The 25,280-nt window shown below is 45.5% G+C and overlaps 1 protein-coding gene across 8 annotated transcripts; it reads left to right on the plus strand.

Moving 5' to 3' along the window:
- Positions 1-4,244: 4,244 nt before the first annotated feature.
- Positions 4,245-25,169, plus strand: PRUNE1 (prune exopolyphosphatase 1). Of its 8 annotated transcripts, XM_025453077.3 has the most exons (9): positions 4,247-4,495; positions 9,652-9,683; positions 12,328-12,420; positions 13,140-13,342; positions 14,682-14,866; positions 15,582-15,740; positions 16,887-16,981; positions 19,602-19,760; positions 23,259-25,169. In XM_025453077.3, exons 3-9 carry the CDS (start codon positions 12,382-12,384, stop codon positions 23,685-23,687), a joined length of 1,269 nt encoding a protein of 422 aa, XP_025308862.1. In that variant the 5' UTR covers positions 4,247-4,495; positions 9,652-9,683; positions 12,328-12,381; the 3' UTR covers positions 23,688-25,169. The 8 variants fall into 8 exon arrangements, with proteins under 8 accessions (XP_025308864.1, XP_025308865.1, XP_025308863.1 ...); XM_025453074.3 differs by lacking the exon at positions 9,652-9,683 and having other exon boundaries at positions 4,247-4,853; XM_025453076.3 differs by lacking the exon at positions 9,652-9,683.
- The last annotated feature ends 111 nt before the right edge of the window (positions 25,170-25,280 follow it).

The raw sequence follows: 25,280 nt of genomic DNA on the forward strand, positions 1-25,280 counted from the left end.
TCAGTTTTTAGGGAGTCAAAAGTTATACATGGATTTTCAACTGTATGAATGGTCAGTGTCCCTAACCCCTGTGTTGTCCAAGGGTCAGCTGTATTCATGGTTATTAATACAGTGATCTGTAGCTCACCCTGTAATAGGCGTCAGGTTGGTAACCCCCACCATAGCCAGGATGGTGATAATTCCTCTGCCCCATACCAAACCCCACCACCCTGGCTGTTCACAGATCCTCCAGAGCACACACAAGTATCCTTGGGGTTACCTTTTCTCCTCTTCACCCCAAGGGAAAAAAGATTTAACAGTCACAGAGTGTTTGGGGTGAAGAGCGGAGGTAGAGCTGGATAGTTTCATGCCCCAAAAGAGGAAACACCAGTGAGAAAGAAGCCTTTTTCCTCAAAGGACTCTATTAAACTTTACACAATCCTGAACCACAGCAAAAAGGTTTTGGAGGGGCTTCCTGTGGGCCAGAGAGGGGAAATGTAGGCCAGGGGGGACTTGAATCAGACTGGTTCTGGCAAGTAACTTCAGATTAGGGTACAAAGCCTGCTCCCCCGCAAATTCTGACAGTTAACTCTTGACAGCAGGAATTGAGGTATCAACTTCTCTTCAGTTCCCCTCTGCTCCCTTAAATTACCTAAACCTAGAGATACTCTCTTGCCCACTCTTTATATAGATGTGAAAATGCTGATTATTGATTTATACAAGAAATACTCCCTTGTGGGGTGCCTTGGTGGCTCAGTTGGTTGGGCTGCCAACTCTTGATTTTGGCTCAGGTCATAATCTCAGGGTTGTGAGATCAGGCTCTTGTGTGTCAGGCTCCATGCTCAGTGGGGAATCTGCTTGGGGATTCTTTCTCTCCCTCTCCCTCTGCCCCTTCCCTCCACCGAGTTCTCTCTCTTTCTCAAATAAATAAGAAAATCTTTAAAAAAGAAGAAAAAGAAATACTCCCTTGTGATGAGCACTGGGTGGTGTATGGAAGTGTTGAATCACTATACTGTACACCTGAAACTAATATAACACTGTACATTACACTGGAATTAAAATAAAAACTTAAAAAAAAAAAAAAGAAATACTCCCTCTACATTCATCTACCTACTCTGCGTATGTTCTTTCTATTCCCACCCAGGTCATGTAAACCCTAGACCTGTTTAACCTGCTCTCTATCAGCACTAAGCATCGAGTCCAACATAGACATTTAATTAAGGCCGTAGATAGCAAACAATAAAAAGCCATAAACGCTGTCCCCTGGAAAACATCTACCTTCAACTTCTTAGTTCTGCTGTCCCCTTTACTTGGGGTCAGAAATCCTGTCTTCTCTCCTGCTCCCTCCTACTTTGACACTATGCTTCCTTCCTGTAAAGTGGCAGGAATTCAGGGCTAGGTTAAGGCCTGGGAGATGAAGTTGAGAGACAGAAAAGTTATCAGCAGAAGCCTAGTCACCCAAATTGATCCTCCTCCTGATTCAAACATAATTCATGATAGCTGCCTCTCATTTACATGTTAATTTAGAATCAGACTAGCAAAAATTGCCTGCACACTTTACACTTTGCTTTCCCTCTCTCTCATCTCCTTTTTTCCTCTCCTCCCCAACGACAGTGTGGCTGAGCCTTGGAAACAGAGGCCAGAGCTTGGGAAAGTTAAAAGAGCTTGGAGAAAAGCAGCGTGCGTTTCTTATCTTTTCCGTCCAGTGCTAGAAATTATCAATAATTAAGTGGGAGTTGGGCAGCTAGCTGGCGAGGGGGATGAGCCGAAAGAGACCCGGAGCTGGGTCTTGGAGAAACTGGGCAAAGCTAACTGGGCTAAGTCTTAAGAGGGGCAGGAGACGGAATGGAGGATTTCTACTCTACAAAGTGCCCTCCCCGTGGGTGGGCACCAGTATGTCAGCATAGGAAAGGATGAGGGGGGAGGGCACTACAACAAATCAGGATTTTGTTCTTTTCCTCTTCTTTTCTCAAGTCCCATGCATTCTTCCTGCTGGAATTATCCTCTGGTGGTGGGTGAGATAGTTAAAATAGCCCTGGCCCCTCCCTTGCACCGGCAGTAAATAGCCAAAAGTTGGAAGAAGCATATAAAATGGGTAGGTAGCTTCACTAAGACACACGCACCCCCAGGTACTTTTGCACTTGTAATCTTCTCAGTCTGACCCAAATCTTCATTCTGGTTTAAAATTTTGCCCCTCCCCCCCAAAAATAAAATAAAAATTTGCCCCCAAGTAAGTCAACCATGCCCTCCCATGCCCTGCCTATTAACTTGCAAGCGAGAGGGGGAAGTTTTCATTAAAAGAAGTAAATGAAGGCACCAAGCCCACCCCTTTTACATCTTCCTCCTGCCTTAGCTCCTCTCAAAATCCAAACTTGTAGAGACCAAAAGTGGAGAGGGACAGTCCGCGTCATCTCCCCAGAGCTGCAGAGGAAAAAGAGAACTGGGGGGAGGGGGCGGGGGAGGTAAAGGAAATGGTTAGAAGAAAGTTTTTACCTTAAAGAAGTGGGTGCTGTTCCAGGACTGAGAGGAGGGTCCGGAAGGGCTATTCAGTCAGGAAGGTGGCTACAATGAGGGGCGCTACGGCTACCGCAGCCCCAGCTGCCTTCCAGCTGTCAAGGCCAGAGCTTACACAGGTCTACACAGGTTTACAAGCAGCTGTCCTGGCGTGGTCGTGGCCACTTCCGGGCTCACATCCACGACTGGGGTCACCAGAGAAGGGTGGAGGCAGGCAGGAGTGCAGCCCAGGTGCTCCCAGGTCGCTCGGAGCGTCTTCAGGATTCCTGAGTGGCTGAGTCTAGGGCGTGCGCTCCAGGCCCTGACTCCGAGCTAATTTTCAAAGGAAGTTTGTGGTTTTTCTTTTTTCTTTCTTTCTCTCTCTCTCTCTTTCTCTCTCTCTCTTTTTTTTCCCATGGGACAAAGAAAAATTAGTCAAGGACAAGCTCCCTGGAGAAGGAGGGACTTGCCCAGCACTGGAGATTTTCTATCAGGGCTTTCTGACCTGGTCAGCAGCTTGGTGATTAGCAGTGAGGGAGAGAGAAACAAGGAGAGAAAAACAACAGACCCTTTCTCTTCCCTCCGCCTGCCTCTGAAAGGGACGGAGCGCTTGTGCCTCTCTGGTGAGAAGAGGGAAGAGCAAGTGCCCTTGCGGAGCGTGGGGAGGAGCAGGGCTGGACAGCAGCAGCTGGTTGGATTTGAGCTTTCTCCGTGGATATGGCAGGCCTTTGGTCTGGACCCACAGAAGCAGTGCCAAAGAGCACGATATTTGCATATTTATTCATTTAAAGTAAAAAGAAATTCTGCTATTTTCTAAGCCTTTATGTATCTTTTTTTTTTTTTTTTTTCCCCTTAGAAATGGACCTGGTTGGGCTGTGCCCCTGGAGGTCCTCTACACGACTCCCCAGACTCTGGGAAGACAAGGAGAGAACTAGCCGAGCAAGCAGGAGATCTAATACCCCTGGGCTCTGGTCCTCTGTCCCAACACAGGCCTCACCTCCTTTCAACTTCTGGGGTGGGCGTGGGGAGGGGAGAGCAGGAAAAGCTGGCAGTAAGAAATCCAGGGAGGGTCGGTAAGGGAGGGGCATTTGATGATCAGTTCACGTATTGGCAGCACCCTACACCACCATGGGGCTGGAAGGTGGCAGTTAGGGGAGGCTGGAACCCAGCTCCACATTCTGAAGGGCCCTCCTCCCTTGACTTACAAGGCTACTGCAGGATGAAACTTCAAGCAGCTCTGAAGGCTGAAAGGGCAGTTTGAGCAATTAGGGAGGCAGGGAGCAAAAACCCCAGGTTACAACCGTCCATGAGGAGGCATTTGCCAAGGCTGTAGACAGACGGGCTACTGGGCGGTAAAGTAGCAGCAGGAGTCGGCAAGAGGCCGTAGGTATTAGGTGAAGAAGAGGGGTCGAAGGTGATTCTAATGTTTTTATAACACGGACAGCAGAAAATTGGCGGCAGTGGGTCCGTTTGGTAAAGGGGAGAATTCGAGAAAGGCAGGCTAAGCTGTTTTTGCCTTGTGTAATTTAAGATGCCAGCCAGATGCTCGATGTAATCTATGGAAAGATGCTATACTTAGCCCGACTCGAGAGATGCCACCAACGCAGGTTACTGTGACACATATACATTTCTCTGTCAAATGAGTAATCTCGGAAAATTATTCTCTCCTCGATTCTTACAGCCATTTCGGAGCTGCCGGACTACGTTTCCCAGGACGCCCTCCGCCACGCCCCACTGCGCGCCTCCCGGGTCCCGTGAGTCTCCGGGCGCAGAGCTCCGCCCCCGCCGTCGGGGGCGGGGCGACGTCCGATTCCAGGAGCCCCGGATTACGCACTTCCTCCGGGGGCTGGGGAAATGAGTCGCGGTGTGGCGGGTTCGAGTCCCGCCTCCTGACTTTCGCCCCGAGCCCCTGAGTCCCGAGCGGGGCGCGTCCGCCGGGTAACCTCTCCACGGCCAGGGGCGGTGGCACACCTGGGACTTCACCATGGAGGACTACCTGCAGGGTTGTCGAGCCGCTCTGCAGGTAACGAATCCCGGGCTGTGGCTGTAAGGAATGGAGCATGAGGTCCAGGAGGAGCGAAGATGTGGGATCCGGGGAGCCCGGATGGTGTGTGGGGAGCGGGCTTGGGACCACATCGGGTTGGGGCCAGAGGACCGAGGAAGGAGAACCTAGCCTTGGGGAGTGCTGCTCAGTCTCCCGGCTTTTGGCCCCCGTCTTTGGGGTCTCCCCAAGGGCTGGGAGGAGGACCTGCATCCCAGCCTCTGCTCGCTGTTGCCCGGCTCCGTTCCGTGGAGCGGTGAAGGGCTGTGCCGTCGCCAGTCGTGCCCCCCTTCCTCTTTCCGCCCACTCGCGGGGGCCTCCGCGGCCGGCAGGCCTCCAGGTGAGTCCCGGGGTACTAGGGAGCCTGTGCCCACGGATTAAGCCTCAGAAGAGCTGTTTCTGTCTGGCGGGCCGAGCTCATTCTAGATGAGAGAATCGTGGTTTGACTTTAAATCTGTTTTTAAGCTAAACGTGCTCAGTGCCTCAGGCAGATCTGTTGTTGACCAAAAACTTGCATTCCTTTGCCTCCAGTTTTCTTCTGTGGCCTTAACTCACATAAATTACATAAGAAACCCCCCCGCCTGGGAGGGCTAAACAAAGTGTGTTTGGAATCAAAGCTATAAGCTTGACTCCTGAATGCTTTGTGGCTTATTTTTGGTACTCTGAGCTGGTTGGAATCTCCCAGCTGAGTTGACCACCCGTCAGGCCGCATCAGGCTGCTGTTCCCAGTTAGCAGCTAAGAGCTGACCAGAGAGAGGCTCCAGGAGGTCACCTGGCTCCCCTACTTCAAGTTACACTGCCCATATGGAGACCTAGACAGATGGCTGACAGGTGCTTTCTTTGAAGTGTCTTAAACTCTGCACATTCCCCTGGCGGATAGATTCTGGTCTTTGACAAAATCCTAGAAATTACCTGTTTCCTACTGCCCACTCCGCTGCTGGCGTAAATGACTGTCCTCACCTGAAGTATAGGGACAAAAGACAAGTTTAATACTAATTGCACTAGATTTTTCCTTTTGGGAAAGTTGATTTAATGCATAGGGCGATTTGGAAGCAATTCATTTGGTTACATCTGATTTCCACCACATGGAGCTCATTGGAGGACTAAGGTAGAATCTTTATGGCACTCCAAGTGCTAAGCAGGTGAAATGTTTGCCTCCACAGTAACGCAAACTACAGGCCTCCTTTCCACCATTTGGATGGAAACCTCACCAAATAGCCTTTTATTGCATGCATCTATCCTTCAACATCTATGCTTTAGAGTTCCCCCGGGTTAACTATCTTCTACAGCAATATGGAGCTGAAGAATACTGGGTTTTTCCAGTATTGCTGGAATCCTGACCTTTTTTTGCCTGCTTCATCCCCAAGGAGCAAGATCTAGGTCTTTGTTTTTCCGAACTTGTGAAGGTGAGGTTGTATCTTAGAGTTATTATTACACAACTTGGCCAGGGCTGGAAGAAATGAAAAAATCGGACTCACAGAATGTTAGTGGAGGAACTGGTGGCAGGACACACAGGTGGTCGCCAATAATTTAAATAGGTTTTATTATTATTATTATTATTTTAAAGATGTATTTCAGAGACAGAGAGAGACAGAGACATAGGCAGAGAGAGAAGCAGGCTCCATGCAAGGAGCCCGATGTGGGACTCATCCGGGATCCCAGGATCACGCCTCGAGCCAAAGGCAGACAGACGCTTTACCGCTGAGCCACCCAGGTGTCCCTAGATAGCTTTTAATTATAGAATAGTAAATGCATACAGTGAAAAAATTTAAATACAAGAGAGATGTGAAATGAAAAAGAACAAGATCTTTTTTTCTACTCCCCATCCAGTTCCCCAGAGGCCTCACTGTTGTTTTTTGGTAAAGAAAGACATGATTTAGCCAGAGATTCTATTTAAAGTTTGGGTGTTTCCGTTAGGTTAACTCTTTGGGAAATGTGAATGCTTGACTTTTACATGGGAGAAAGACAGCTTATAACCCACCAACTGTCCTGTTGATAGCATATTTTTTCTCTGGCATCTGATACCAGAGAAATTTTTTACAGCCTCTGCCATAACGATAGTAGGATGTTCCATTTAAAAGAAATCCTGTTTAACTAAATGTCCTATTCATGGTAACTCATCTTTTAATTCTAGTAGGGAAAAACCTTTGCTTCAGGGTGGAGCTGCAATCTAGTGTAGTATTCATCCAGCGGCCTTCGGATAATCTGTTGTCTGCACTGCTCAACACATAAGGCAGGAATCGGAAGGCAGGAATCAGGAGTGGCTGCTGTCCTTCAGACATTACAGTCCTTTCGTCAGTATCTGTACCATTGTGCTGGGAGAACTCTGTCTCTGGCTCCCTGTCTATTTCTCTCTCTCTCTCTTTTTTTTTTTTTTTTTTCTTAAGATTTTATCCATCCATTCATGAGAGACACAGAGACACACACACACACAGGCAGAGGGAGAAGCAGGCTCTGCTCAGGGAGCCCAGCGTGGGACTCGATCCCAGGTCTCCAGGATAGGGCCCCGGGCCGAAGGAGGCACCAAACTGCTGAGCCACCCGGGCTGCCCCCTCTCTTTTTTTTTTCCCTCCCTTATTAACTATTTTGTAGAGTAGGCCACTAGACTGTATTCAGCTTCAGAAGGAAAGTGGGTGCCTTTTCCAGCCTTAGAGCCCATCCTCACTCCCCGCATTGAGGCCAGAAAGAACATCAGAATACAGTCATTGTGACTTGTGGGTTTGGGTGTTTTATTTGTTAGGAAGAAAAGTTTGTATTTACATGGGGCTTTCAGATTGTATTTCTTGGCATTGGCAGCTCAGGTTTCCTCATGTTCTAAGTATAGCTATATCTGCCCTCAGCTCTTCCTCTCATGGTCAGAAAAGTGAGGCTGTTTGGCTTGTGCTGTCAGCTGGTAGAGGATAGGGTAGAGATGGGGTGTTAAGAGTTACATATGTTTTTCCTTTTTTTAAAAAAAATTTATTTATTTATTCATGAGAGACACACAGAGAGAGGCAGAGACACAGGCAGAGGGAGAAGCAGGCTCCCTGCAGGGAGCCCGATGTGGGACTCCATCCCGGGACTCCAGGATCACTCCCTGAGCTGAAGGCAGATGCTTAACCGCTGAGCCACCCAGGTGTCCCAGTATTATCATTTTTAAAACAAAAGATGAATCTTAGGCCCAAATCCCATAACAAAGTAAGAAGCAGAACCTGGATTCAACCCTATTCTGTGGTCTCTTCAAATAGCAGTTCTGGTGCTTTCTTTCCTTTTTTTTTTTTTTAAATATTTTATTTATTTATTCATGACAGACACAGAGAGAGAGGCAAAGATACAGGCAGAGGGAGAAGCAGGCTCCATGCAGGGAGCCTGATGTAAGGGACCCATCCCTCTCGGGTCTCCAGGACCACGCCCTGGGCCGAAAGCGTCGCTAAACCACTGAGCCTCCCGGGCTACCCAGTTCTGGTGCTTTCTGATAGAGAAGAACAAACACGGTGAAGGGCAAAGCTGAGAATACACACAACATATCTTGTGGGTGGTAAATAGAAGGGACAGGCTGGGGCGGCATTGGGCCCTGAAAGGGAAGGTACCGCCACCACAGCCCCTGCTCAGTCCAGTTCCAAGAAAAGCTAAAAGCCCTGGAGGATTCCTTTTGTATTCATTCCTCTGGCTACTATCTTGGCTTTTTTGCTTAGCCTTCTCTCTGTGCTGGGGATCTGACCGTTCCTGTTCCAACTGGAGTGGCACTCATGTGAGTGAGTTTGGGAAAGTTTCTTCAAGGGCCCAGGACCTGGTCTGTCCCGCTTGCTCTGCCTTTTCTCCTTTCCTTGTACCTTTTTACCTCCAGAGTCAGAACCATATGGCCGCTCGTGTTTATTACACAGTTCCCTTTCTGGGCAACACGCTGCCCCCCATACTGCTTCAGTGAGCACATTATCTCTGTAGCCACTTACTTCAGATGCTTTGTTGTCACTTTGGTCCAGAGTCATCTGGGCAGTTCTTGATGTCCAGGAAACAGGGGGACCTTCTCTGGTATCAGGAGGAGGAATTGTAAGTTAAAGGAGTTACTATAGGACTAAATTCTCATATTATGTGGAAAAAGATTTTATTTTATTTTTTTAAAGATTTTATTTATTTATTCATAGAGACACAGAGAGAGAGAGGCAGAGACACAGGCAGAGGGAGAAGCAGGCTCCATGCAGAGAGCCCGACGTGGGACTCATCCAGGGTCTCCAGGATCACGCCCCGGGCTGCAGGCGGCGCTAAACCGCTGCGCCACTGGGGCTGCCCAAAAGATTTTAATATTAAAAAGAATCTCCCCTCTCCCATACTGCTCATTACTAGTGGGTCTGGGCAGCCACCCTTGTGAGGTAGGCTTAGAGAAATGGGTGCAGAATTTCCCCCAGAGATCATTTCTGCACAACCTCGATGGGTAGTAACCTCTGCTTTTTATACTTCTGAGGAGTTAGGAGTAGGAGAAGCGTGAAAAGATGGTTTAAAAATAAAAACCTGGAATGTATGGCTGGCTCAGTTGGAAGAGCACCTGACTCTTGATCTCTGAATTGTTTGTTTGATCCCCATGTTGGGTGTAGAGATTACTAAAATAAATAAAACTTAAAAAAAAAAAAAAACCTGTCTATTTCCTGGAGAGGGTAATTTAAGCCACCTGAAGTCTTCTAAAATTGTACCTTTTTGGGGGAGAGAGGGGAGTGGGTAACAGCCAAACAGGCAAGATGATTCTGTGTTTGCCTAGATTCCCTTTCCTCCTATCATTACATTACTTAATAACTGTTGCTTGCTGTACTTTGCTTCTTTGGACCCCTTTCTACTTTTCGAAACTCTTGCATCTAGCAAATCTTCCTTGATATTGAAGAAGTCAGGGTGTTTGGATTTTCACCTCCCTATAATCCAGTAGTTCTCAGCTGGCAGTGATTTTGCCCCCCAAGAATATTTGGCACATCTGGAAACATTGATTGTTACGACTGAGGGTGATACTGGCATCTAGTGGTTAGAGTCCAGGCATACTGCCAAACATCCTCCCATGCACAGCCCCCACAACAAAGAATGATCCAGTCCAAAATGCCAGTAGTACAGAAATTAGTAAACTCTGCTCTAACTGGTATGTCTGATTTTGTCTCTTATTCCTTCCTCTGTTACAGGCAGCCTGAGATAGTAGCTCAAAAGTAAACCGGTAAGAAAGAAAGAATTCTGCCCTAAGCTGAGCCACGGACTTTATGGTCTCATTGCATCTGGCAGGATGCTCATTCCTGCAATGAAATAATAATTCTTGGGATGCCTGGGTGGCTCAGTGGTTAAGCGTCTGCCTTCATCTCAGAGCATGATCCTAGAGTCCCGGATCGAGTCCCACATCGGGCTCCCTGCATGGAGCCTGCTTCTCTCCCTGCCTATGTCTCTGCCTTTCTCTGTGTCTCTCATGAATAAATAAATAAAAATCTTTAAAAAAAAAAAAGTTTTTTTAAAAAAAGAGATAATAATTCTTTTTTTAATATTTTATTTATTTATTCATGAGAGAAAGAGAGAGGCAGAGATACGCAGAGGGACAAGCAGGCTCCATGCAGGGAGCCCGATGTGGGACTCGATCCCAGGTCTCCAGGATCACACCCGGGGCTGCAGGTGGCACTAAACCACTGCGCCCCCCGGGGCTGCCCTGAAATAATCATTCTTAAAATACCTATCTCTTTGGGTTGTTTTGGAGATTAAGTGGTATTTCAGGGGTGCCTGGGTGGCTCAGTCGGCTCAGTGACTGCCTTCAGCTCAGGTCATGATCCTCAGGGTACTGGGATCAAGCCCCACATTGGGTTCCTTGCTCAGCAGGGAGTCTGTTTCTCCCTCTGCCCTTCTCCCTGCTCCTGCTCCCTTTCACTCTCAAATAAATAAAATCATTTTTTTATAGTTTAATATATTTTAATAGCAAACTTACAGGAACAGCACAGAAGACAGACAACATTAAAAATATGTACTTGCGGGATCCCTAGGTGGCGCAGCGGTTTGGCGCCTGCCTTCGGCCTAGGGCGCGACCCTGGAGACCCGGGATCGAATCCCACATCGGGCTCCCAGTGCATGGAGCCTGCTTCTCCCTCTGCCTGTGTCTCTGCCTCTCTCTCTCTCTCTCTGTGACTATCATAAATAAATAAAAATTAAAAAAAAAAAAGTGTACTTGCATGTAGGACAACTCAGAAAAGTATAGTGAGGGCAGCCCTGGTGGCGCAGCGGTTTAGCGCCACCTGCAGCCCGGGGTTTGATCCCGGAGACCCAGGATCAAGTCCCACATTGGGCTCCCTGTATGGAGCCTGCTTCTCCCTCTCTGCCTGTGTCTCTGCCTCTCTCTCTCTCTCTGTCTCTCATGAATAAATAAATAAAATCTTAAAAAAAAAAAGTATAGTGAATGGATGGAATCTACTGTACGATAAAAATGCTACAAACACCATTTAGTTTGCCATCAATAAATTTACTTGTTAATAAATAAAATCTTTAATAAAATAAAAGTTCCAGGGCACCTGGCTGTCTGAGTCAGTGGAGCATGCAATTTTTGATCTCAGGCTCGTGAATTCGAGCCCCACATTTGATGTAGAGATTACTTTAAAAATAATAATGAATTATAAAACTAAGCTATAAAAATAAAAGTTCCAGCAGCAGCAACTGTTCTTGTTTTAATCTGAACCTGCTGGGGAGAGTGTCCAAGCCTGGGTAGTAAGAGTTGGTTATATTTGGTTATTATTGAGGCTCCTCTGGGCTGGAGGAGTTTTCATGGACTGGATAACTGGATCATGGACTAAATTTTATTTTTACCTTTTTTTTTTTAAGATTTTATTTATTCATGAGAGACATACAGAGAGAGGCAGGCAGAGACATAGGCAGAGGGAGAAGGAGGCTCCATGCAGGGAGCCTGATGTGGGACTTGATCCTGGGACCATGGGATCATGCCCTGAGCCAAAGGCAGATGCTCAACTGCTGAGCCACCCAGGTGTCCCCCCCCACACACACCCTTTTTTTTTTTTTTAAGATTATTTATTTACTCAGAGACACACAGAGAGAGGCAGAGACCTAGCAGAGGGAGAAGCGGGCTCCCTGTGAGGAGCCCAACGTGGGACTTGATCCCAGGATCCTGGGATCACGACCTGAAGCGAAGGCAGATGCTCAACTGCTGAGCCACCAGGTGCCCCTTTACCTTTATTTTCAAGAGCTCTTCACCTCTCATGATTTAGAAGTATAAGGATGCTTTTCCCTATTTTGAAAACAGGGGAGCAAATAACCCCAAGAAACAGGTTGATCTGGTTTGAATATGTCAGCTACCCAGCTGCTCTATCTTTGATTTCTTGTGTGCCCAAAAAAGCATAAGAAGTGAGAGAATTATTTACTGCATTTCTTTTTTTTTTTAATAAAGATTTTATTTATTTATTTGAGAGAGAGAGAATGAGTATAGGGGAGGAGAGGTGAGAGGTAGGGAGAGAAGCAGGCTTCCTGTTGAGTGGGGAACCCAACACAGGGCTGATCCCAGGACCCTGAGATCATGACTTGAGCCGAAGACAGGTGCCCTGGGCCACGTAGGCACCCCTGCTGCTGTTTTATTTTAAGTTAACAATCAAGGAGACAGGTACTTTCTACTTACTGGATATGTGTGGAATGCTTAAACTTAGCTGAACACAGGGGGCCTTTCAGCTAATATCCTCACCTGTGAAATGAGTACCCATAAAATTATGTGACCTGCCTCCCCTGTGAAGATCAGTGAGAACGTGTGTGAAGCCCTGTTCAAGTATAAGGTAAACGGAAATAGATAAAGATGCCTTTGCTAGTGTCCCATTCTCCTTCACCAGGAGTCCCGGCCGCTGCATGTTGTGCTGGGAAATGAAGCCTGTGACTTGGACTCCATGGTGTCAGCGCTTGCCTTGGCTTTTTACCTAGCAAAGGTGAGTACTTAGCAGCAGAGTCCCTAGAATGAAAAGATCTGGGTCCAAGACCCAGCTCTGCTACTTGACACTATTTAGTCTTGGGTCAGTTAAATTCCTTAACTTTGCTGAGTGTCAGGTCACCATCTATAGAATCAGAAATGATACTATTTTGCAATGTTGCTGGGGGGATGAAATGAGTAGAAGTATTTTGAAGAATTTTTAAAAATATATGTTATTTATTTATTCATGAGAGACACAGAGAGAAGCAGAGACATAGGCAGAGGGAGAAGCAGGCTCCATGTAGGGAGCCCGATGTGTGACTCCATCCTGGGTCCAGGATCACGCCCTGGGCCAAAGGCAGACGTTCTACCGCTGAGCAACCCAGGCATCCCTATTTTGAAGAATTGAAGTCATAAAGCAATTCAAACAGTTTATTATTGAGTTCTTCTTGGGTACCAGCGATCTCATGCCCAGGTCAGCTCTTGAAGATGGATAATCCTTTCTCTGCTCATGGAAAAGAGCTAGGTCTTTTCCATGAGTTATCTTGTTGTCCTTGGTGTTATTCTAAGGTGAGAGGGCAAGAGATGTCCTTTTATTTTTTACCAATTGGGTAGTTGTGGCATTGAAAAAGGCAGCGACTTACCCAAGATCATATCTCCTTTGGTCCCAATAATCTTGTTACTTTTCCTATTTATTCCAAAACATTGGCCTGTGTTCTTTTCACTTTCCTTATCCAGACAACAGAGGCTGAGGAAGTCTTTGTGCCAGTTTTAAATATAAATCGTTCTGAGCTACCTCTACGAGGTGACAATGTCTTCTTCCTTCAGAAGATTCACATTCCAGAGTCCCTCTTGATTTTCCGGGATGAGATTGACCTCCACGCCTTGCACCAGGCTGGCCAACTCACCCTTATCCTTGTTGACCATCATGTCTTACCCAAGTAAGTAAAAGGAAGTTGAGCTGATACTTATCATGTGCTGTATTGAGCTCTGATGAGTAAGAAATAAAGAGAGGAAGAAAGAATTTCTGCTCTTGGGGATCTCACAAGCTAATTGTAATTGCTGGGTCATATGAGATACAGAAAATACTGTCAGTTCTCCAATTATGCAACTAACAAAAAGAAAGAGAAACATGGAAAGGTTAAACTAAAGGAAAACTCAGAAATCATTTAAATCTGCTTTTGGTATCATTATTTCATGGCAGACTTATTGGAATAGAAGCCTTTGAATAATTGTTGTAACTCTATTTTTGATTTTTAAAGGCAAAATTATTTCCTACGTAAGGCAGTATCTCATTAGTGTCATTGTGTTGAATGTTAGGTGTGTGATAACCAACACTCTAGAGGACAAGAGGTGCATAAAGGTTGGAGTAGTTAAATATACTTGAGGGGAGTGGAGGGTGTGAGGAAAGGTCTCCTGAGAGAGTTGACCCTTGATCTCACTCTTGAGTGTTGGCTCCTGGAGTGGGGAGGCAAGGTAGTTAGTTAGGAAGAGCATCTGGGCAGAGAGCAGAATTAATATAAGCAAAGTTAGGCAAGCATGAAATAACATGGTGAGTTGGGAGACCTGGAATTTGTTTTGCATGGCTGGAGCATAAAATGTGACAGAGAAGTAGGACATAGGAAGTGGTGAGACTAGAGAGGGGGTCAGATCCTGGAGACGCTATAGGCCCTGCCAAGGAGACTAGACTAAATTGTTAGGGTAGTGGGCAACTGTTGTGAGTTCTGTTTATTCTGGATCCTAACAATCAAATTTACATTTTCAGATGATCATTCAGCCACTTTGTGAAGGACAGCTTAGGGAAACTGAGAGTATATCTTTGGTTAGGAAACTGTTGGAATAATCCAGGTGAGAGATACTGAGGGCCTAGAATAAGGCAGTAGCAGAGGATTGGAAAGGTGGGGTTGGGTAGGGATTAAGATAGAAGCCATAGGATCTGGTGAACTGCATGGAATTTGGGCATTAAGTGGATTGAGATGACAGGAGAGATGTAGATGTTGAATGCCAAAGGTGTCAAATCAGAAAAGCAATTCCAAAGGACATCAAAGACGTGGGAAGATACTTGTAGCTGATACTTCACCAAGTTCACTTATATACTATTTGATGACTTCAGTTACAACATGAAAGAAAAGAATTGAGAACAGTGAGGCAGAAGTAGAAGTAACCAAAGTTTTGAGTGTTTGCCTAAAATGTGCATTTTCCTTAACGGGTGAGGTAGAGCTTTGGTTAGACCCAGCTGGAGTGCCCCTGCCTATCATTCTTTCTCTTTTCCCCACACAGAAGTGACACAGCCCTAGAGGAGGCAGTAGCAGAGGTGCTAGACCATCGGCCCATTGAGCAGAAACACTGCCCTCCCTGCCATGTTTCAGTTGAGCTGGTGGGGTCCTGTGCTACCCTGGTGACTGAGAGAATCCTGGAGGGGGCACCAGAGATCTTGGACAGGCAAATTGCAGCTCTTCTGCATGGTGAGGCTGGCTTTCAGGGTGGCTTTCAGATAGGGAGAGTGGAACAGTCTAGACTCTTCCGGCTTGATCATACCCACTCAAAGCTATCCAGTCCATTTCAAAGGCTGAGTCCTTTCAGGGGACAATTAAGCATTAAAAGGCTGTGGAAAAAGCAAAAAGGACGCACAGGTCGACCGACCTAGAAGCTGCCTACTGTAGCTTTATATAATAGAAAGAGAACTAGCCACAGAAGCAGAAGATTCTAATACCATTCCTGTATATAAGATACTTATATGATCTTGAACAAATTTCTTAACCTTTCTCACTTTCATTTTCTCCATTTGTTAAAAAGAGAGAGAGAGAAAGAGAGAGTTGGACTAGAGTATCTCTTCCAATTTCTAAGTTTCTTTTTTTTTTTTTTTTTTCAATTTCTAAGTTTCTTTAATGGAATTTGGCCTAAGGAAGGGAGGTCATCTCTCTCTGATTGGTTTCAAGATCTCTGAGGATTGGGGTGCTCAGGCACCCCTTTCTGCCTTTTCCCATTTTCCTGCCTACATTTTAATTTGGATTTGGGAGGTCTTACTCAAGGCATAGTCCCAGTTTCTTGTTTTGTTTTCAGTTTGTTTGCCACATAAGTCTTCTTTGTATTATGTCCATCTGGTTTGAGGGTTGTGTGTGTCCTAGTGGTTGCAAATGGAGGGCTGTAGGATTTGAGTTCTATCTCTCGTCTCCATAGGAACAATCATCCTGGACTGTGTCAACATGGACCTGAAAGTTGGAAAGGCAACCCCCAAAGACAACAAATATGTGGAGAAACTGGAGGCCCTTTTCCCAGATCTGCCTAAGAGAAATGACATCTTTGACTCTCTACAAAAGGCAAAGTTTGATATATCAGGTATGAGATGGTAAACTGACTTCTCTCCCTTTCACTTGTTCATTGTATCTTTTTTTTTTTTTTTTTTTTTGAGAGAGAGAGAGAGAGAGAGAGCCCACATACAGGGTGGGTGGGACACAGAGGGAGAGAGAAAGAGAGACACTCCTAAGCAGACTCCATGCTCAGCATGGAGGCCAACACATACCTGAGCTCACAACCCTGAGATTAAGACCTGAGCCAGAATCAAGAGTCAATTGCTTAACCAGCTGAGCCACCCAGGCACCCCAATTTTTCGTTGTATCCTTGAACACCATTGAAACAATTTCAGGGGCCCCTGGATGGCTCAGTCAGTTAAGCGCCTGCCTTTGGCTCAGGTCATGATCCCAAGGTCCTGGGATTGAGCCCTGTGTCAGGTTCCCCTTTCAGTAGGGAGTCTGCTTCTCCCTCTCCCTCTGCCTGCCGTTCCCCCTACTTGTGCGCATGCACGTGCTCTGTCAAATAAATAGATAAAATCTTAAGGAAAAAAAGAATTTCAGAGCATAAATAATGATTTAAGCTTTATAGCAGAGAGAACCAAGGTAGTGTGTGAGTCTGATCATGAAATAATCAATCATTTACTAGATTGTTCTATCCTGGCTGTTGGGTAGGAAGAGGAGAAATATATTAAGAGTGTCAGGTTTCTGCTAATCAGAAAGTATAGGTATATAAGTAAAATCTGCTGAGGGAATGCTAATTATCTGAGTAGGATCTAGTTGATTATTTAGGGAAGCAGAAGAAACATTAAGGGTGAATATACAAATGATAAAAGAGGAGAACAAAAAAAAAAACTTCCATCAATTTTTACCTAGATACCACTTGTTGACATTAAAAAAAAAAGGAAAGAAAAGTACCATATGTCCTTGTAGAAAGTTAAAACTCTGCACAAAGGGAAGTGGCAAAAGCGTCTCTTCTTCAGTCTTCCCTCCAAGGTCCCTTGCTCTAGAGGCAACTGTTGTAACTCCAGTATTTAAAAGAATTTTTTATTATGTAATTACACTCTCCGTATCTCCCCTCTCAAAGAGAGGACGTGTTTTTCCTCATTCTTGACCTGTATTGGTGTCCTCACCTTCCTGGTCTGGGGATCCTGGGCTCTCTTGTTTGATCCCTGGTCTCACATCCATTGTCTAGGACTGACCACTGAGCAGATGCTGAGAAAGGACCAGAAGACCATCTCCACACATGGCACCAAGGTGGCCATTAGTGCAATATATATGGATTTGGAGGTAAGAACAAAGCATAGGTGTAGGTGGGAAGAGAAAGGCTTCGGTTATGTGTGTAACCTTGCCCCTCACTCTTGGCTCCCCTCCATAATCTATCTTGTACCTGTGTACCTTTTGTCATGTCTGCTGTCATTCCCACAGTCTATGATCTCTCACTGCACAACCGCGAGAGCCTGCATACTGTTTTTCCCTGCCTCTGCTTTTGTACCCCTACAAACCATTCTTCCCACAGGAGCTAGAGAGATCTCTTTATAAAGATGTAAGTCCGAAAAAATACAAAACGAAAAAGCAAAACAGATGTAAGTCAATCACAGCAAACCCCTCCCTCTGCTACCTTTCCATTGTAGACCTAATAGAATTTACAGGCCATACTGTGGATTATAGGGCCCTCCTTGATCTGACCCTCATCTGTCTCTCTCTCTGACCTCATCTCCTAGCCCTGCTTCTGCACTCACAGTGCTGCAGCCACACTAATTTTCTTTCTGTTCATTGGAACCATTAAGCTCATTCCCACCTCAGGGCCTTTGCACTGGCTTTTCCCTTTGCAGAGCTGGCTCTTCTTATCAATCACTCAGGTCTTTTTTTTTTTTTTTTTTTTTAATTTTTATTTATTTATGACAGTCACAGAGAGAGAGAGAGAGGCAGAGACACAGGCAGAGGGAGAAGCAGGCTCCATGCACCGGGAGCCCGATGTGGGATTCGATCCCGGGTCTCCAGGATCGCGCCCTGGGCCAAAGGCAGGCGCCAAACCGCTGCGCCACCCAGGGATCCCAATCACTCAGGTCTTAATTCAGATGTTTCCTCTTTTAAGAGGTCTTTCCTGACCATTGTAACTAACATAATATCCTCTGTGCTCAAAAATCCCTAAAAATTTTTGAATTTTGTTCAGAGCACCAACTGGATTGAAGTAATCAGTTCCATGGATTCCTTTTTGATTGTCTTTTTTTTTTTTTAAGATTTTATTTATTTATTCATGAGAGACAGAGAAAGAGAAGCAGAGACATAGGCAGAGGAAGAAGCAAGCTCCATACTGGGAGCCTGATGTGGGACTCTATCCCAGAACCCCGGGATCACACCCTGAGCTGAAGGCAGACACTCAACCACTGAGCCACTCAGGCATCCCTCCTTGTTTATTGTCTATATTCCTCTGCTAGTTTATCAGCTCCACCAGAGGTGGAACACCCTGTTTCTTTTGTTTCTGCTATATCTCCAGCACCTTTGATAGTGCCTGGCACATAGTGGGTCCTCAGTAAATTCTGTTGAATGGGTGACTGAATATAGCTTTGATGATGGTATTTTACTACCTGGTTCCATGTCGTGCTCATTTAAATCATTCAACAACCTGGTTTGCACACAGTCTCTCATAGTCTGTACAGCTTCTTACTAAATACTATGTAAAAATACTAAATAATTTCAATAAAACAAAAGAGCTCAGTCTCTTCCCCTGCTGCCTAGTGTGGAAAACAAGCCCAAGAATAGGTTTGGGATGCCTGAGTGGCTTAATGGTTGAGCGTCTGCCTTTGGCTCAGGTTGTGATCCCGGGGTCCCGGAAGCATTGGGCTCCCTGCTCAGTGGGGTCTACTTCTCCCTCTGCCTCTGTCTCTGCCTCTCTTTCTGTTTCTCATGAATAAATAAATATAACCTTAAAACAAAAACAAAGAACACACAAGATTTGTCAAGTAGCATAAATGGACACAGTACAAATCGACACAGAAATGCCAAGGGTAAAGAAAAGCCCTGATCTGAAATTGCTGGTGGTATTATTCAATGGAGAAATACTGCCTGGAGGGTATTATGCTGAGTGAAGTAAGTCAGTCGGAGAAGGACAAACATTATATGTTCTCATTCATTTGGGAATATAAATAATAGTGAAAGGGAATATAAGGGAAGGGAGAAGAAATGTGTGGGAAATATCAGAAAGGGAGACAGAACGTAAAGACTGCTAACTCTGGGAAACGAACTAGGGGTGGTAGAAGGGGAGGAGGGCGGGGGGTGGGAGTGAATGGGTGACGGGCACTGGGGGTTATTCTGTATGTTAGTAAATTGAACACCAATAAAAAATAAATTTAAAAAAATTTATAAAAAAAAAAAAAGAGAGAAATACTGCATGAGACTTTGGAGAAGAGTAGAGGTTGACAAAAATAAATAAAGAGCCCGTGTCTGTTGTTATTTGTGTGCCCCATTGCTCTGTTTTAGAATAAAAATACCTCCAGGGCAAAGACCTTGCTTTCCTGACAGCAAGAGCAGGAAAGCCTTGTACATGCCAGGCATATTACATACATGATCATGCTTTCATTTTTAAAACAATCACTTTTGGTGAAGGTTTAGTCCTTATTTTACAAATGAGGAAACTCAAGTCTGAGGAGCTTAATATAACTCCTTAATCATAGCTAATAGGTCACAGAGTTGATTTTCAAACCGATTCTGTCTGAACCCAAGACCAATTTCTCCCTTCTACCTCCAGCCTCCCAGCACCATAGACAACACAGAGTAAGTGTGAGGTACTTTTTTTGGGAGTACAAGCCCCAAGTTAACATGGAAAGAAACCCTTTGTAAGCATGTTTTGTTGCTGGTGACAAGGAGGGTCCAGCTGTAGCCCTTATCACTGCCATTTCTTTTTCAGGCTTTTCTGCAGAGGTCTGGCCTCACTGCAGATCTCCATGCTTTCTGCCAGGCTCACAACTGTGACGTCCTGGTCACCATGACTATCTTTTTCAACACTCAAAATGAGCCAGTGCGGCAGCTGGCTGTTTTCTGTCCCCATGCAGCGCTCCGAATGACGGTGAGTCTGTCCCTTCTCCAGCCCGAGGCCCCTACAGAGCTTTGCTTATAAGCGCCATTCTGTGCTGTAAAGTTCTGTCCTTGGAGGCCACCCAGATTGCTCTGTCCGTTGAGTGGATGACTCTTGATTTACGCTCAGGTCATGATTTCATAGGCTGTGGGGTCGAGCCCCTCATTGGTCTTAGCACTCACCTGGGGGTCTGCTTAGGATTCTCTCCCCCGGCCCCTCCCCGCCGAACACCAGCACACACATGTACGCACTCTTTCTCTCTCTGTCTCAAAAAATAAATAAATAAATCTTAAAAAAAAAAAAAAAAAAAGACCTGTGCTTGGTTCTTGTATGTACACTGAAGTCCCTTGAACCATTTCCAGAATCTTCCCTCCTTGCTTTTCCACATTTTCTCTATATGTGAGTATCCTTAATTGTACTGCTGTTGGGCAGCCCGGGTGGCTCAGCGGTTTAGTGCCTGCCTTCGGCCTGTGGGGTGATCCTGGAGATCCGGGATCGAGTCCCACGTCAGGCTCCCTGCATGGATCCTGTTTCTCCCTCTGCCTGTGTCTCTGCCTCTGTGTGTGTGTGTGTGTTTTTCTTTTTTTTTTTTTAAGATTAAAAAAAAATTTTATTCATAATAGACATAGAGAGAGGCAGATAAATAGGCAGAAGGAGAAGCAGGCTCCATGCAGGGAGCCTGATGTGGCACTTGATTCCGGGTCTCCAGGATCACACCCTGGGCCAAAGGCAGATGCTAAACTGCTGAGCCACCCAGGGATCCCCTCTCTCTGTGTCTTTCATGAATGGATGAATAAAATCTTTAAAAAAAAAAATTGTACTGCTGTTGAGAAAGAGAGATTTCAAAGAGAATTAGAAACACAGTTCCTGTTTAGAAGGAACTTGAAATCAGATTAAAAGGCAGTGTTATAGGGGCACCTGGGTGGCTCAGTGGTTGAGTGTCTGCCTCTGGCTCAGGTCATGATCCTGTGGTGCTGGGATCAAGTCAGGCTCCCTGCAGGGAGTCTGCTTCTCCCTCTGCCTATGTCTCTGCCTCTTTCTGTGTGTCTCTCATGGATAAATAAATAAAATCTTTAAAAAATAATAATAATAAAAGGCAGTGTGATAAATCTAGAGTTAAAACATGTTTCTTGGTTTAATCATTAATTCCTCATCCCTGAAAATCAGTTTCTTTCATTTCACCCTATTGCCTTAAAAATGGGAAACACAAGAGAAGCCTTTTCTACTACTTAATCATGCAGGGATGAATTACTGTATCTACCACTAACTCTGTAGAGAAGGGATCTAAGAGCAAGTTTGTTTTCTTTCCTGAACCATTAGGCCACTTTTCCCACTTCTTCCCCTTTCTTTTCCTCTGTTGGTTACTGATTAGCCCAGGGAAGAATTTATTTATTTATTTTTTTAGAAGTTTTTTTTTTTAATTTTTATTTATTTATGATAGTCACAGAGAGAGAGAGAGAGAGGCAGAGACACAGGCAGAGGGAGAAGCAGCCTCCATGCACCGGGAGCCCGACGTGGGATTCGATCCCGGGTCTCCAGGATCGCGCCCTGGGCCAAAGGCAGGCGCCAAACTGCTGCGCCACCCAGAGATCCCCGGGGAAGAATTTAAAAGTGGCTTAACACAGTCCAGAAATGTTTGGGGTTTCTTGGACTGTGTGAGGACTGCTAAAGTCTGCATATAGCCAGATTATCTTTTGCATCCATAGAAGATATGTCATCCTTTCTTCTCTTCAGGAAGCAGATGTAATTTTATTCAGTAGAAGGTGCTAGTGTGGCACTGTGGAAAGAACTACAGTTTTAAAAAGCAGATGGACATGGTTTCTGTTCCAGATTTGCCACTTATCTGCTCTTTGAGCTCAAGCAAGTCAGTTGACTTCTGAGTCTGTACATGGCATAACACCACCCACTGATTAGTCTGATATGATCATTACACATAATATTGGGGGTGTCCTGGGTGGCTTAGTTGGTTAAGCGTCTGCCTTTGGCTCAGGTCATGATCCCAGGATCCTGGGATTAAGCCCTACATCGGGCTCTGCTCAGTGGAGAGCCTGCTTCTCCCTCTCCCTCTGCCTGCCATTCCCCTTGCTTGTATTCTCTCTCTTTCTGTCAAATATATAAAATATTTTTTAAAAATAATATCATGTGTAAAGCACATTGCTGGGCACAGAGCATTTGCCAGCATTTGCTGGCTCTTACTAATCATGTCATAAAGGAAAGGGTGCTCTGGCCATAGAAGTGCTTCTCCCCACCTTCTCCCTCCCACACCAGCTCTGGGCTGTTCTCTGAAGCTGTACAGGTGGCCAAAGTCTTCCCCCCTCACAGGCTGCCTCTGTCCTGGGAAATGGGAATCCTCTTTTCACAGTGTGCCCTGCCATCTCCTCTTCCTCCCTCCTATGTTAGAAATTATGTATAGAAGAGTCTTTAGAATACTGGCTTTGGGGACGCCTGGGTGGCTTAGCAGTTGAGTATCTGCCTTCAGCTCAGGGCATGATCCTGGGCTCTGGGATCAAGTCCCACATTGGGCTTCCTGTGGGAAGCCTGCTTCTTCCTCTGCCTGTGTCTCTGCCTCTCTCTTTCTCTCTCTCTCTCTCTCTCTCTTTCTGTCTCTCATGAATAAATAAATACATCTTTAAAAAAAAAAAATACTGGGTTTGGTGGCAGACCTGGGTTCAAGTGTCAGTTTTGCTTCATTCAAACTATGACCTTAGGCAAGCTATTCATCCATCCACCTAAGCCTCTGTTTCCCTACCTATAAATGAGGGTAATACTAATACCAATCTTATAAGGCAGTTGTGATGATTAAATGAGATAATACTTGTGAATGGGCAGACTCGGCACCGCACCTGGCATACCTTCCACCCCCATTTTGATCTGTTCATTCTTTCTGCATCGGTCTTGTCCCTGACCTCAGTCTAGATGCTTGTCCCATTCTAGCTAAGGACAGAGTTCAAGTTTTTAAGCACTTGAAAACAACATTAGGTCAGGAGCTGAGGAGGTCCTGAGTTGTGGTTCATACTCTCCCATCATCTACTTGATTTTGTTCAAGATAATCTCTTCAGGCTTGGGTTTGCTTCAACAAAATGAAAATATGATCTCAAATGTTTCTTCTGTTTCCAGCTGCTATATGTATTAGCTAATGTGCCTTTTTTGGAAGCAATAAGATTGAATTCTGGATGATTTAATTTAAAAAATGTTTCTCGGGACGCCTGGATAGCTTAGTGGCTGAGCGTCTGCTTTTGGCTCAGGTCATGATCCTACGATCTTGGGATCAAGTCCCACATCAGGCTCCCCACAGGGAGCCTGCTTCTCCCTCTGCCTATGTCTCTGCCGCTCTCTTTCTCTCATGAATAAGTAAATAAAATCTTTATAAATAAATAAATGTATGTGTATGTATATATGTTTCTTTGTAAAAGAAGCCTCTAACTTAGAAACCACAGCTGTTTGCTTCCCCACCTTATGTACCGTCTCCCCATCTTGTCTCCTCTTTAGATCTGTGGAGTTCTGGAACGCTCCCACTCTCCGTCCCTGAAGCTGACCCCTGCCCCAAGCACCCACCCTCACCTCCAAGCCTATCTTCAGGGCAACACCCAGGTCTCTCGGAAGAAACTTCTGCCTCTGCTCCAGGAGGCCCTGTCAGCATATTTTGACTCCATGAAGATCCCTTCAGGGCAGCCTGAGACAGAGGGTGTGAGTAGGGAGCAGGCAGACAAGGAATTGGACAGGGCAGGTAACTCCCTGGTACCTGGACTGAGTCAAGATGAGGAGGAGCCTCCACTGCCCCCCACGCCCATGAACAGCTTGGTGGATGAGTGCCCTCTGGATCAGGGGCTGCCTAAACTCTCAGCTGAAGTCATCTTTGAGAAGTGCAGTCAGATCTCTTTATCACAGTCGACTGCTGCCTCCCTGTCCAAGAAGTGACTGCTGGGAGGGGACGGGATGGTGAGAGAGGTTGCTCGAACCACTTGAAATGCATGTTTTGAGATGTACCGGCAGTCCCATCTTCATTGCTCTAGGATCTGGTGTACTGTGTTCATGTACTGGGGAGAAGAAAGAAGCGAAAGAAAACAGCTGCTTCAGGGATGGCTTCCTGCCTTTCCCCCAGATCTCTACCAATCAGACAAATTGTATTATTTAATTTAATTCTTCAAATCTGCACTGACTCTCCTTTGTTTCATTTACCAGGGGTACAATGTGATACCACAGAGTTCCAGCAGAGCAGCACAAAAAGGTGTACCCCAGAAGTGCCCTCAATAAGGGTCTGTAACGGAACCAGCATTTCGCATGGAACCAAATATTCATTGTGTCCATGTGTTCATTTATGCTCATATTGATTCAGGTATTTATTGAATACCTACTTTTAGCTAGATAGAAAATAAAAGTGTGCTTTGCAAACTCCTATTTCAGTTTTCAGACTTCTACAGAATCTAGCTCCATGATTCCTCTTTCTGACCCCAGTTAGGTGATAGTATCCAAAGCTGAGATGGTTACATTTGTATTCTGGGCTTATGACTCTTTTAAGATCCTTGCGGAGCAGTCAGAAGCCATTATCTTCTGTCTGGTCAGCTGACCTGGCTCTCAGTTTCTTTGGATTCCTCTGTCCCAGAAAGACCCAGAAGACTCCTTGGTTCTTGAGAGTTCAGGGGACACCCAGGAAAGCCTTAAGATCACATAGGCACTCTTCTCAGCAGACAGCAGAACTGCAGTGAGAGCCCTGGCTCTGTGCCCTGCCTTGCGGCCTGTCAATTTCTTGTCCATCCTGTTCTCTTCTTGCTCACGTTGAAAGGAAACATGGAGTTCTGATACCAACTGCCATGAACTGTGTGTCTCTTGGTAAGACACTTCATTTCTCTAGGCCTCATTCACCCCATCTGTAAAACTAAGGATCTGGACTAGATATTCTCTAGTATTCTGTGATCTGCCTCCTGTCACCATCACTTCTCTCCTTGCTTCTCTCTTTGTTTCTGTTCTCCCTGGGAATGCTCAGGGTGACTGAATTGTCTGTATTTATATGTGATTGTACCAAGGGACTCAGCCTCACGTAGCATGTACAGGGGTATGATGCCTACCATAGTGATCCGGCAGAGAGTTCCCCCACTACTTGTTCTGCATGTGTAGACTCCCTTTTCCCTTCAGACTTCCCTTTTCCCCCTTTTCCTACCCCACAGCCCAAATCCATGTAAGTTGCTAGTGGTTCCACTGAACAGTAGGGCATGTGAGACAGTTTTGGCATGATGTCTTCAGTATGAGGGGGACGGTGTGACTTCACTTTGAGGGGATGATGTCTGTAGCCATTGGAAGGTAAAAATAGTGGTGTGATTACTGAACCAAAGGAATTTGTTTTGTAACTTGGGTACTTTATTTTGCATTTTGTTAAAGTATTAAATACATTTTTTTTCCCTGTTTGGGGTCTTATTGTCTCTTTTTACAACTATAATCAGGCCTTTCCCTCTGATAATGGTTTCAGCTTCCTCAAGATTCATCTCCCTTCTTCCTGCTGTATAGAATGTCTCC

This window comes from Canis lupus, chromosome 17 (genome assembly GCF_003254725.2).
Source record: "Canis lupus dingo isolate Sandy chromosome 17, ASM325472v2, whole genome shotgun sequence".
Taxonomy (NCBI): domain Eukaryota; kingdom Metazoa; phylum Chordata; class Mammalia; order Carnivora; family Canidae; genus Canis; species Canis lupus.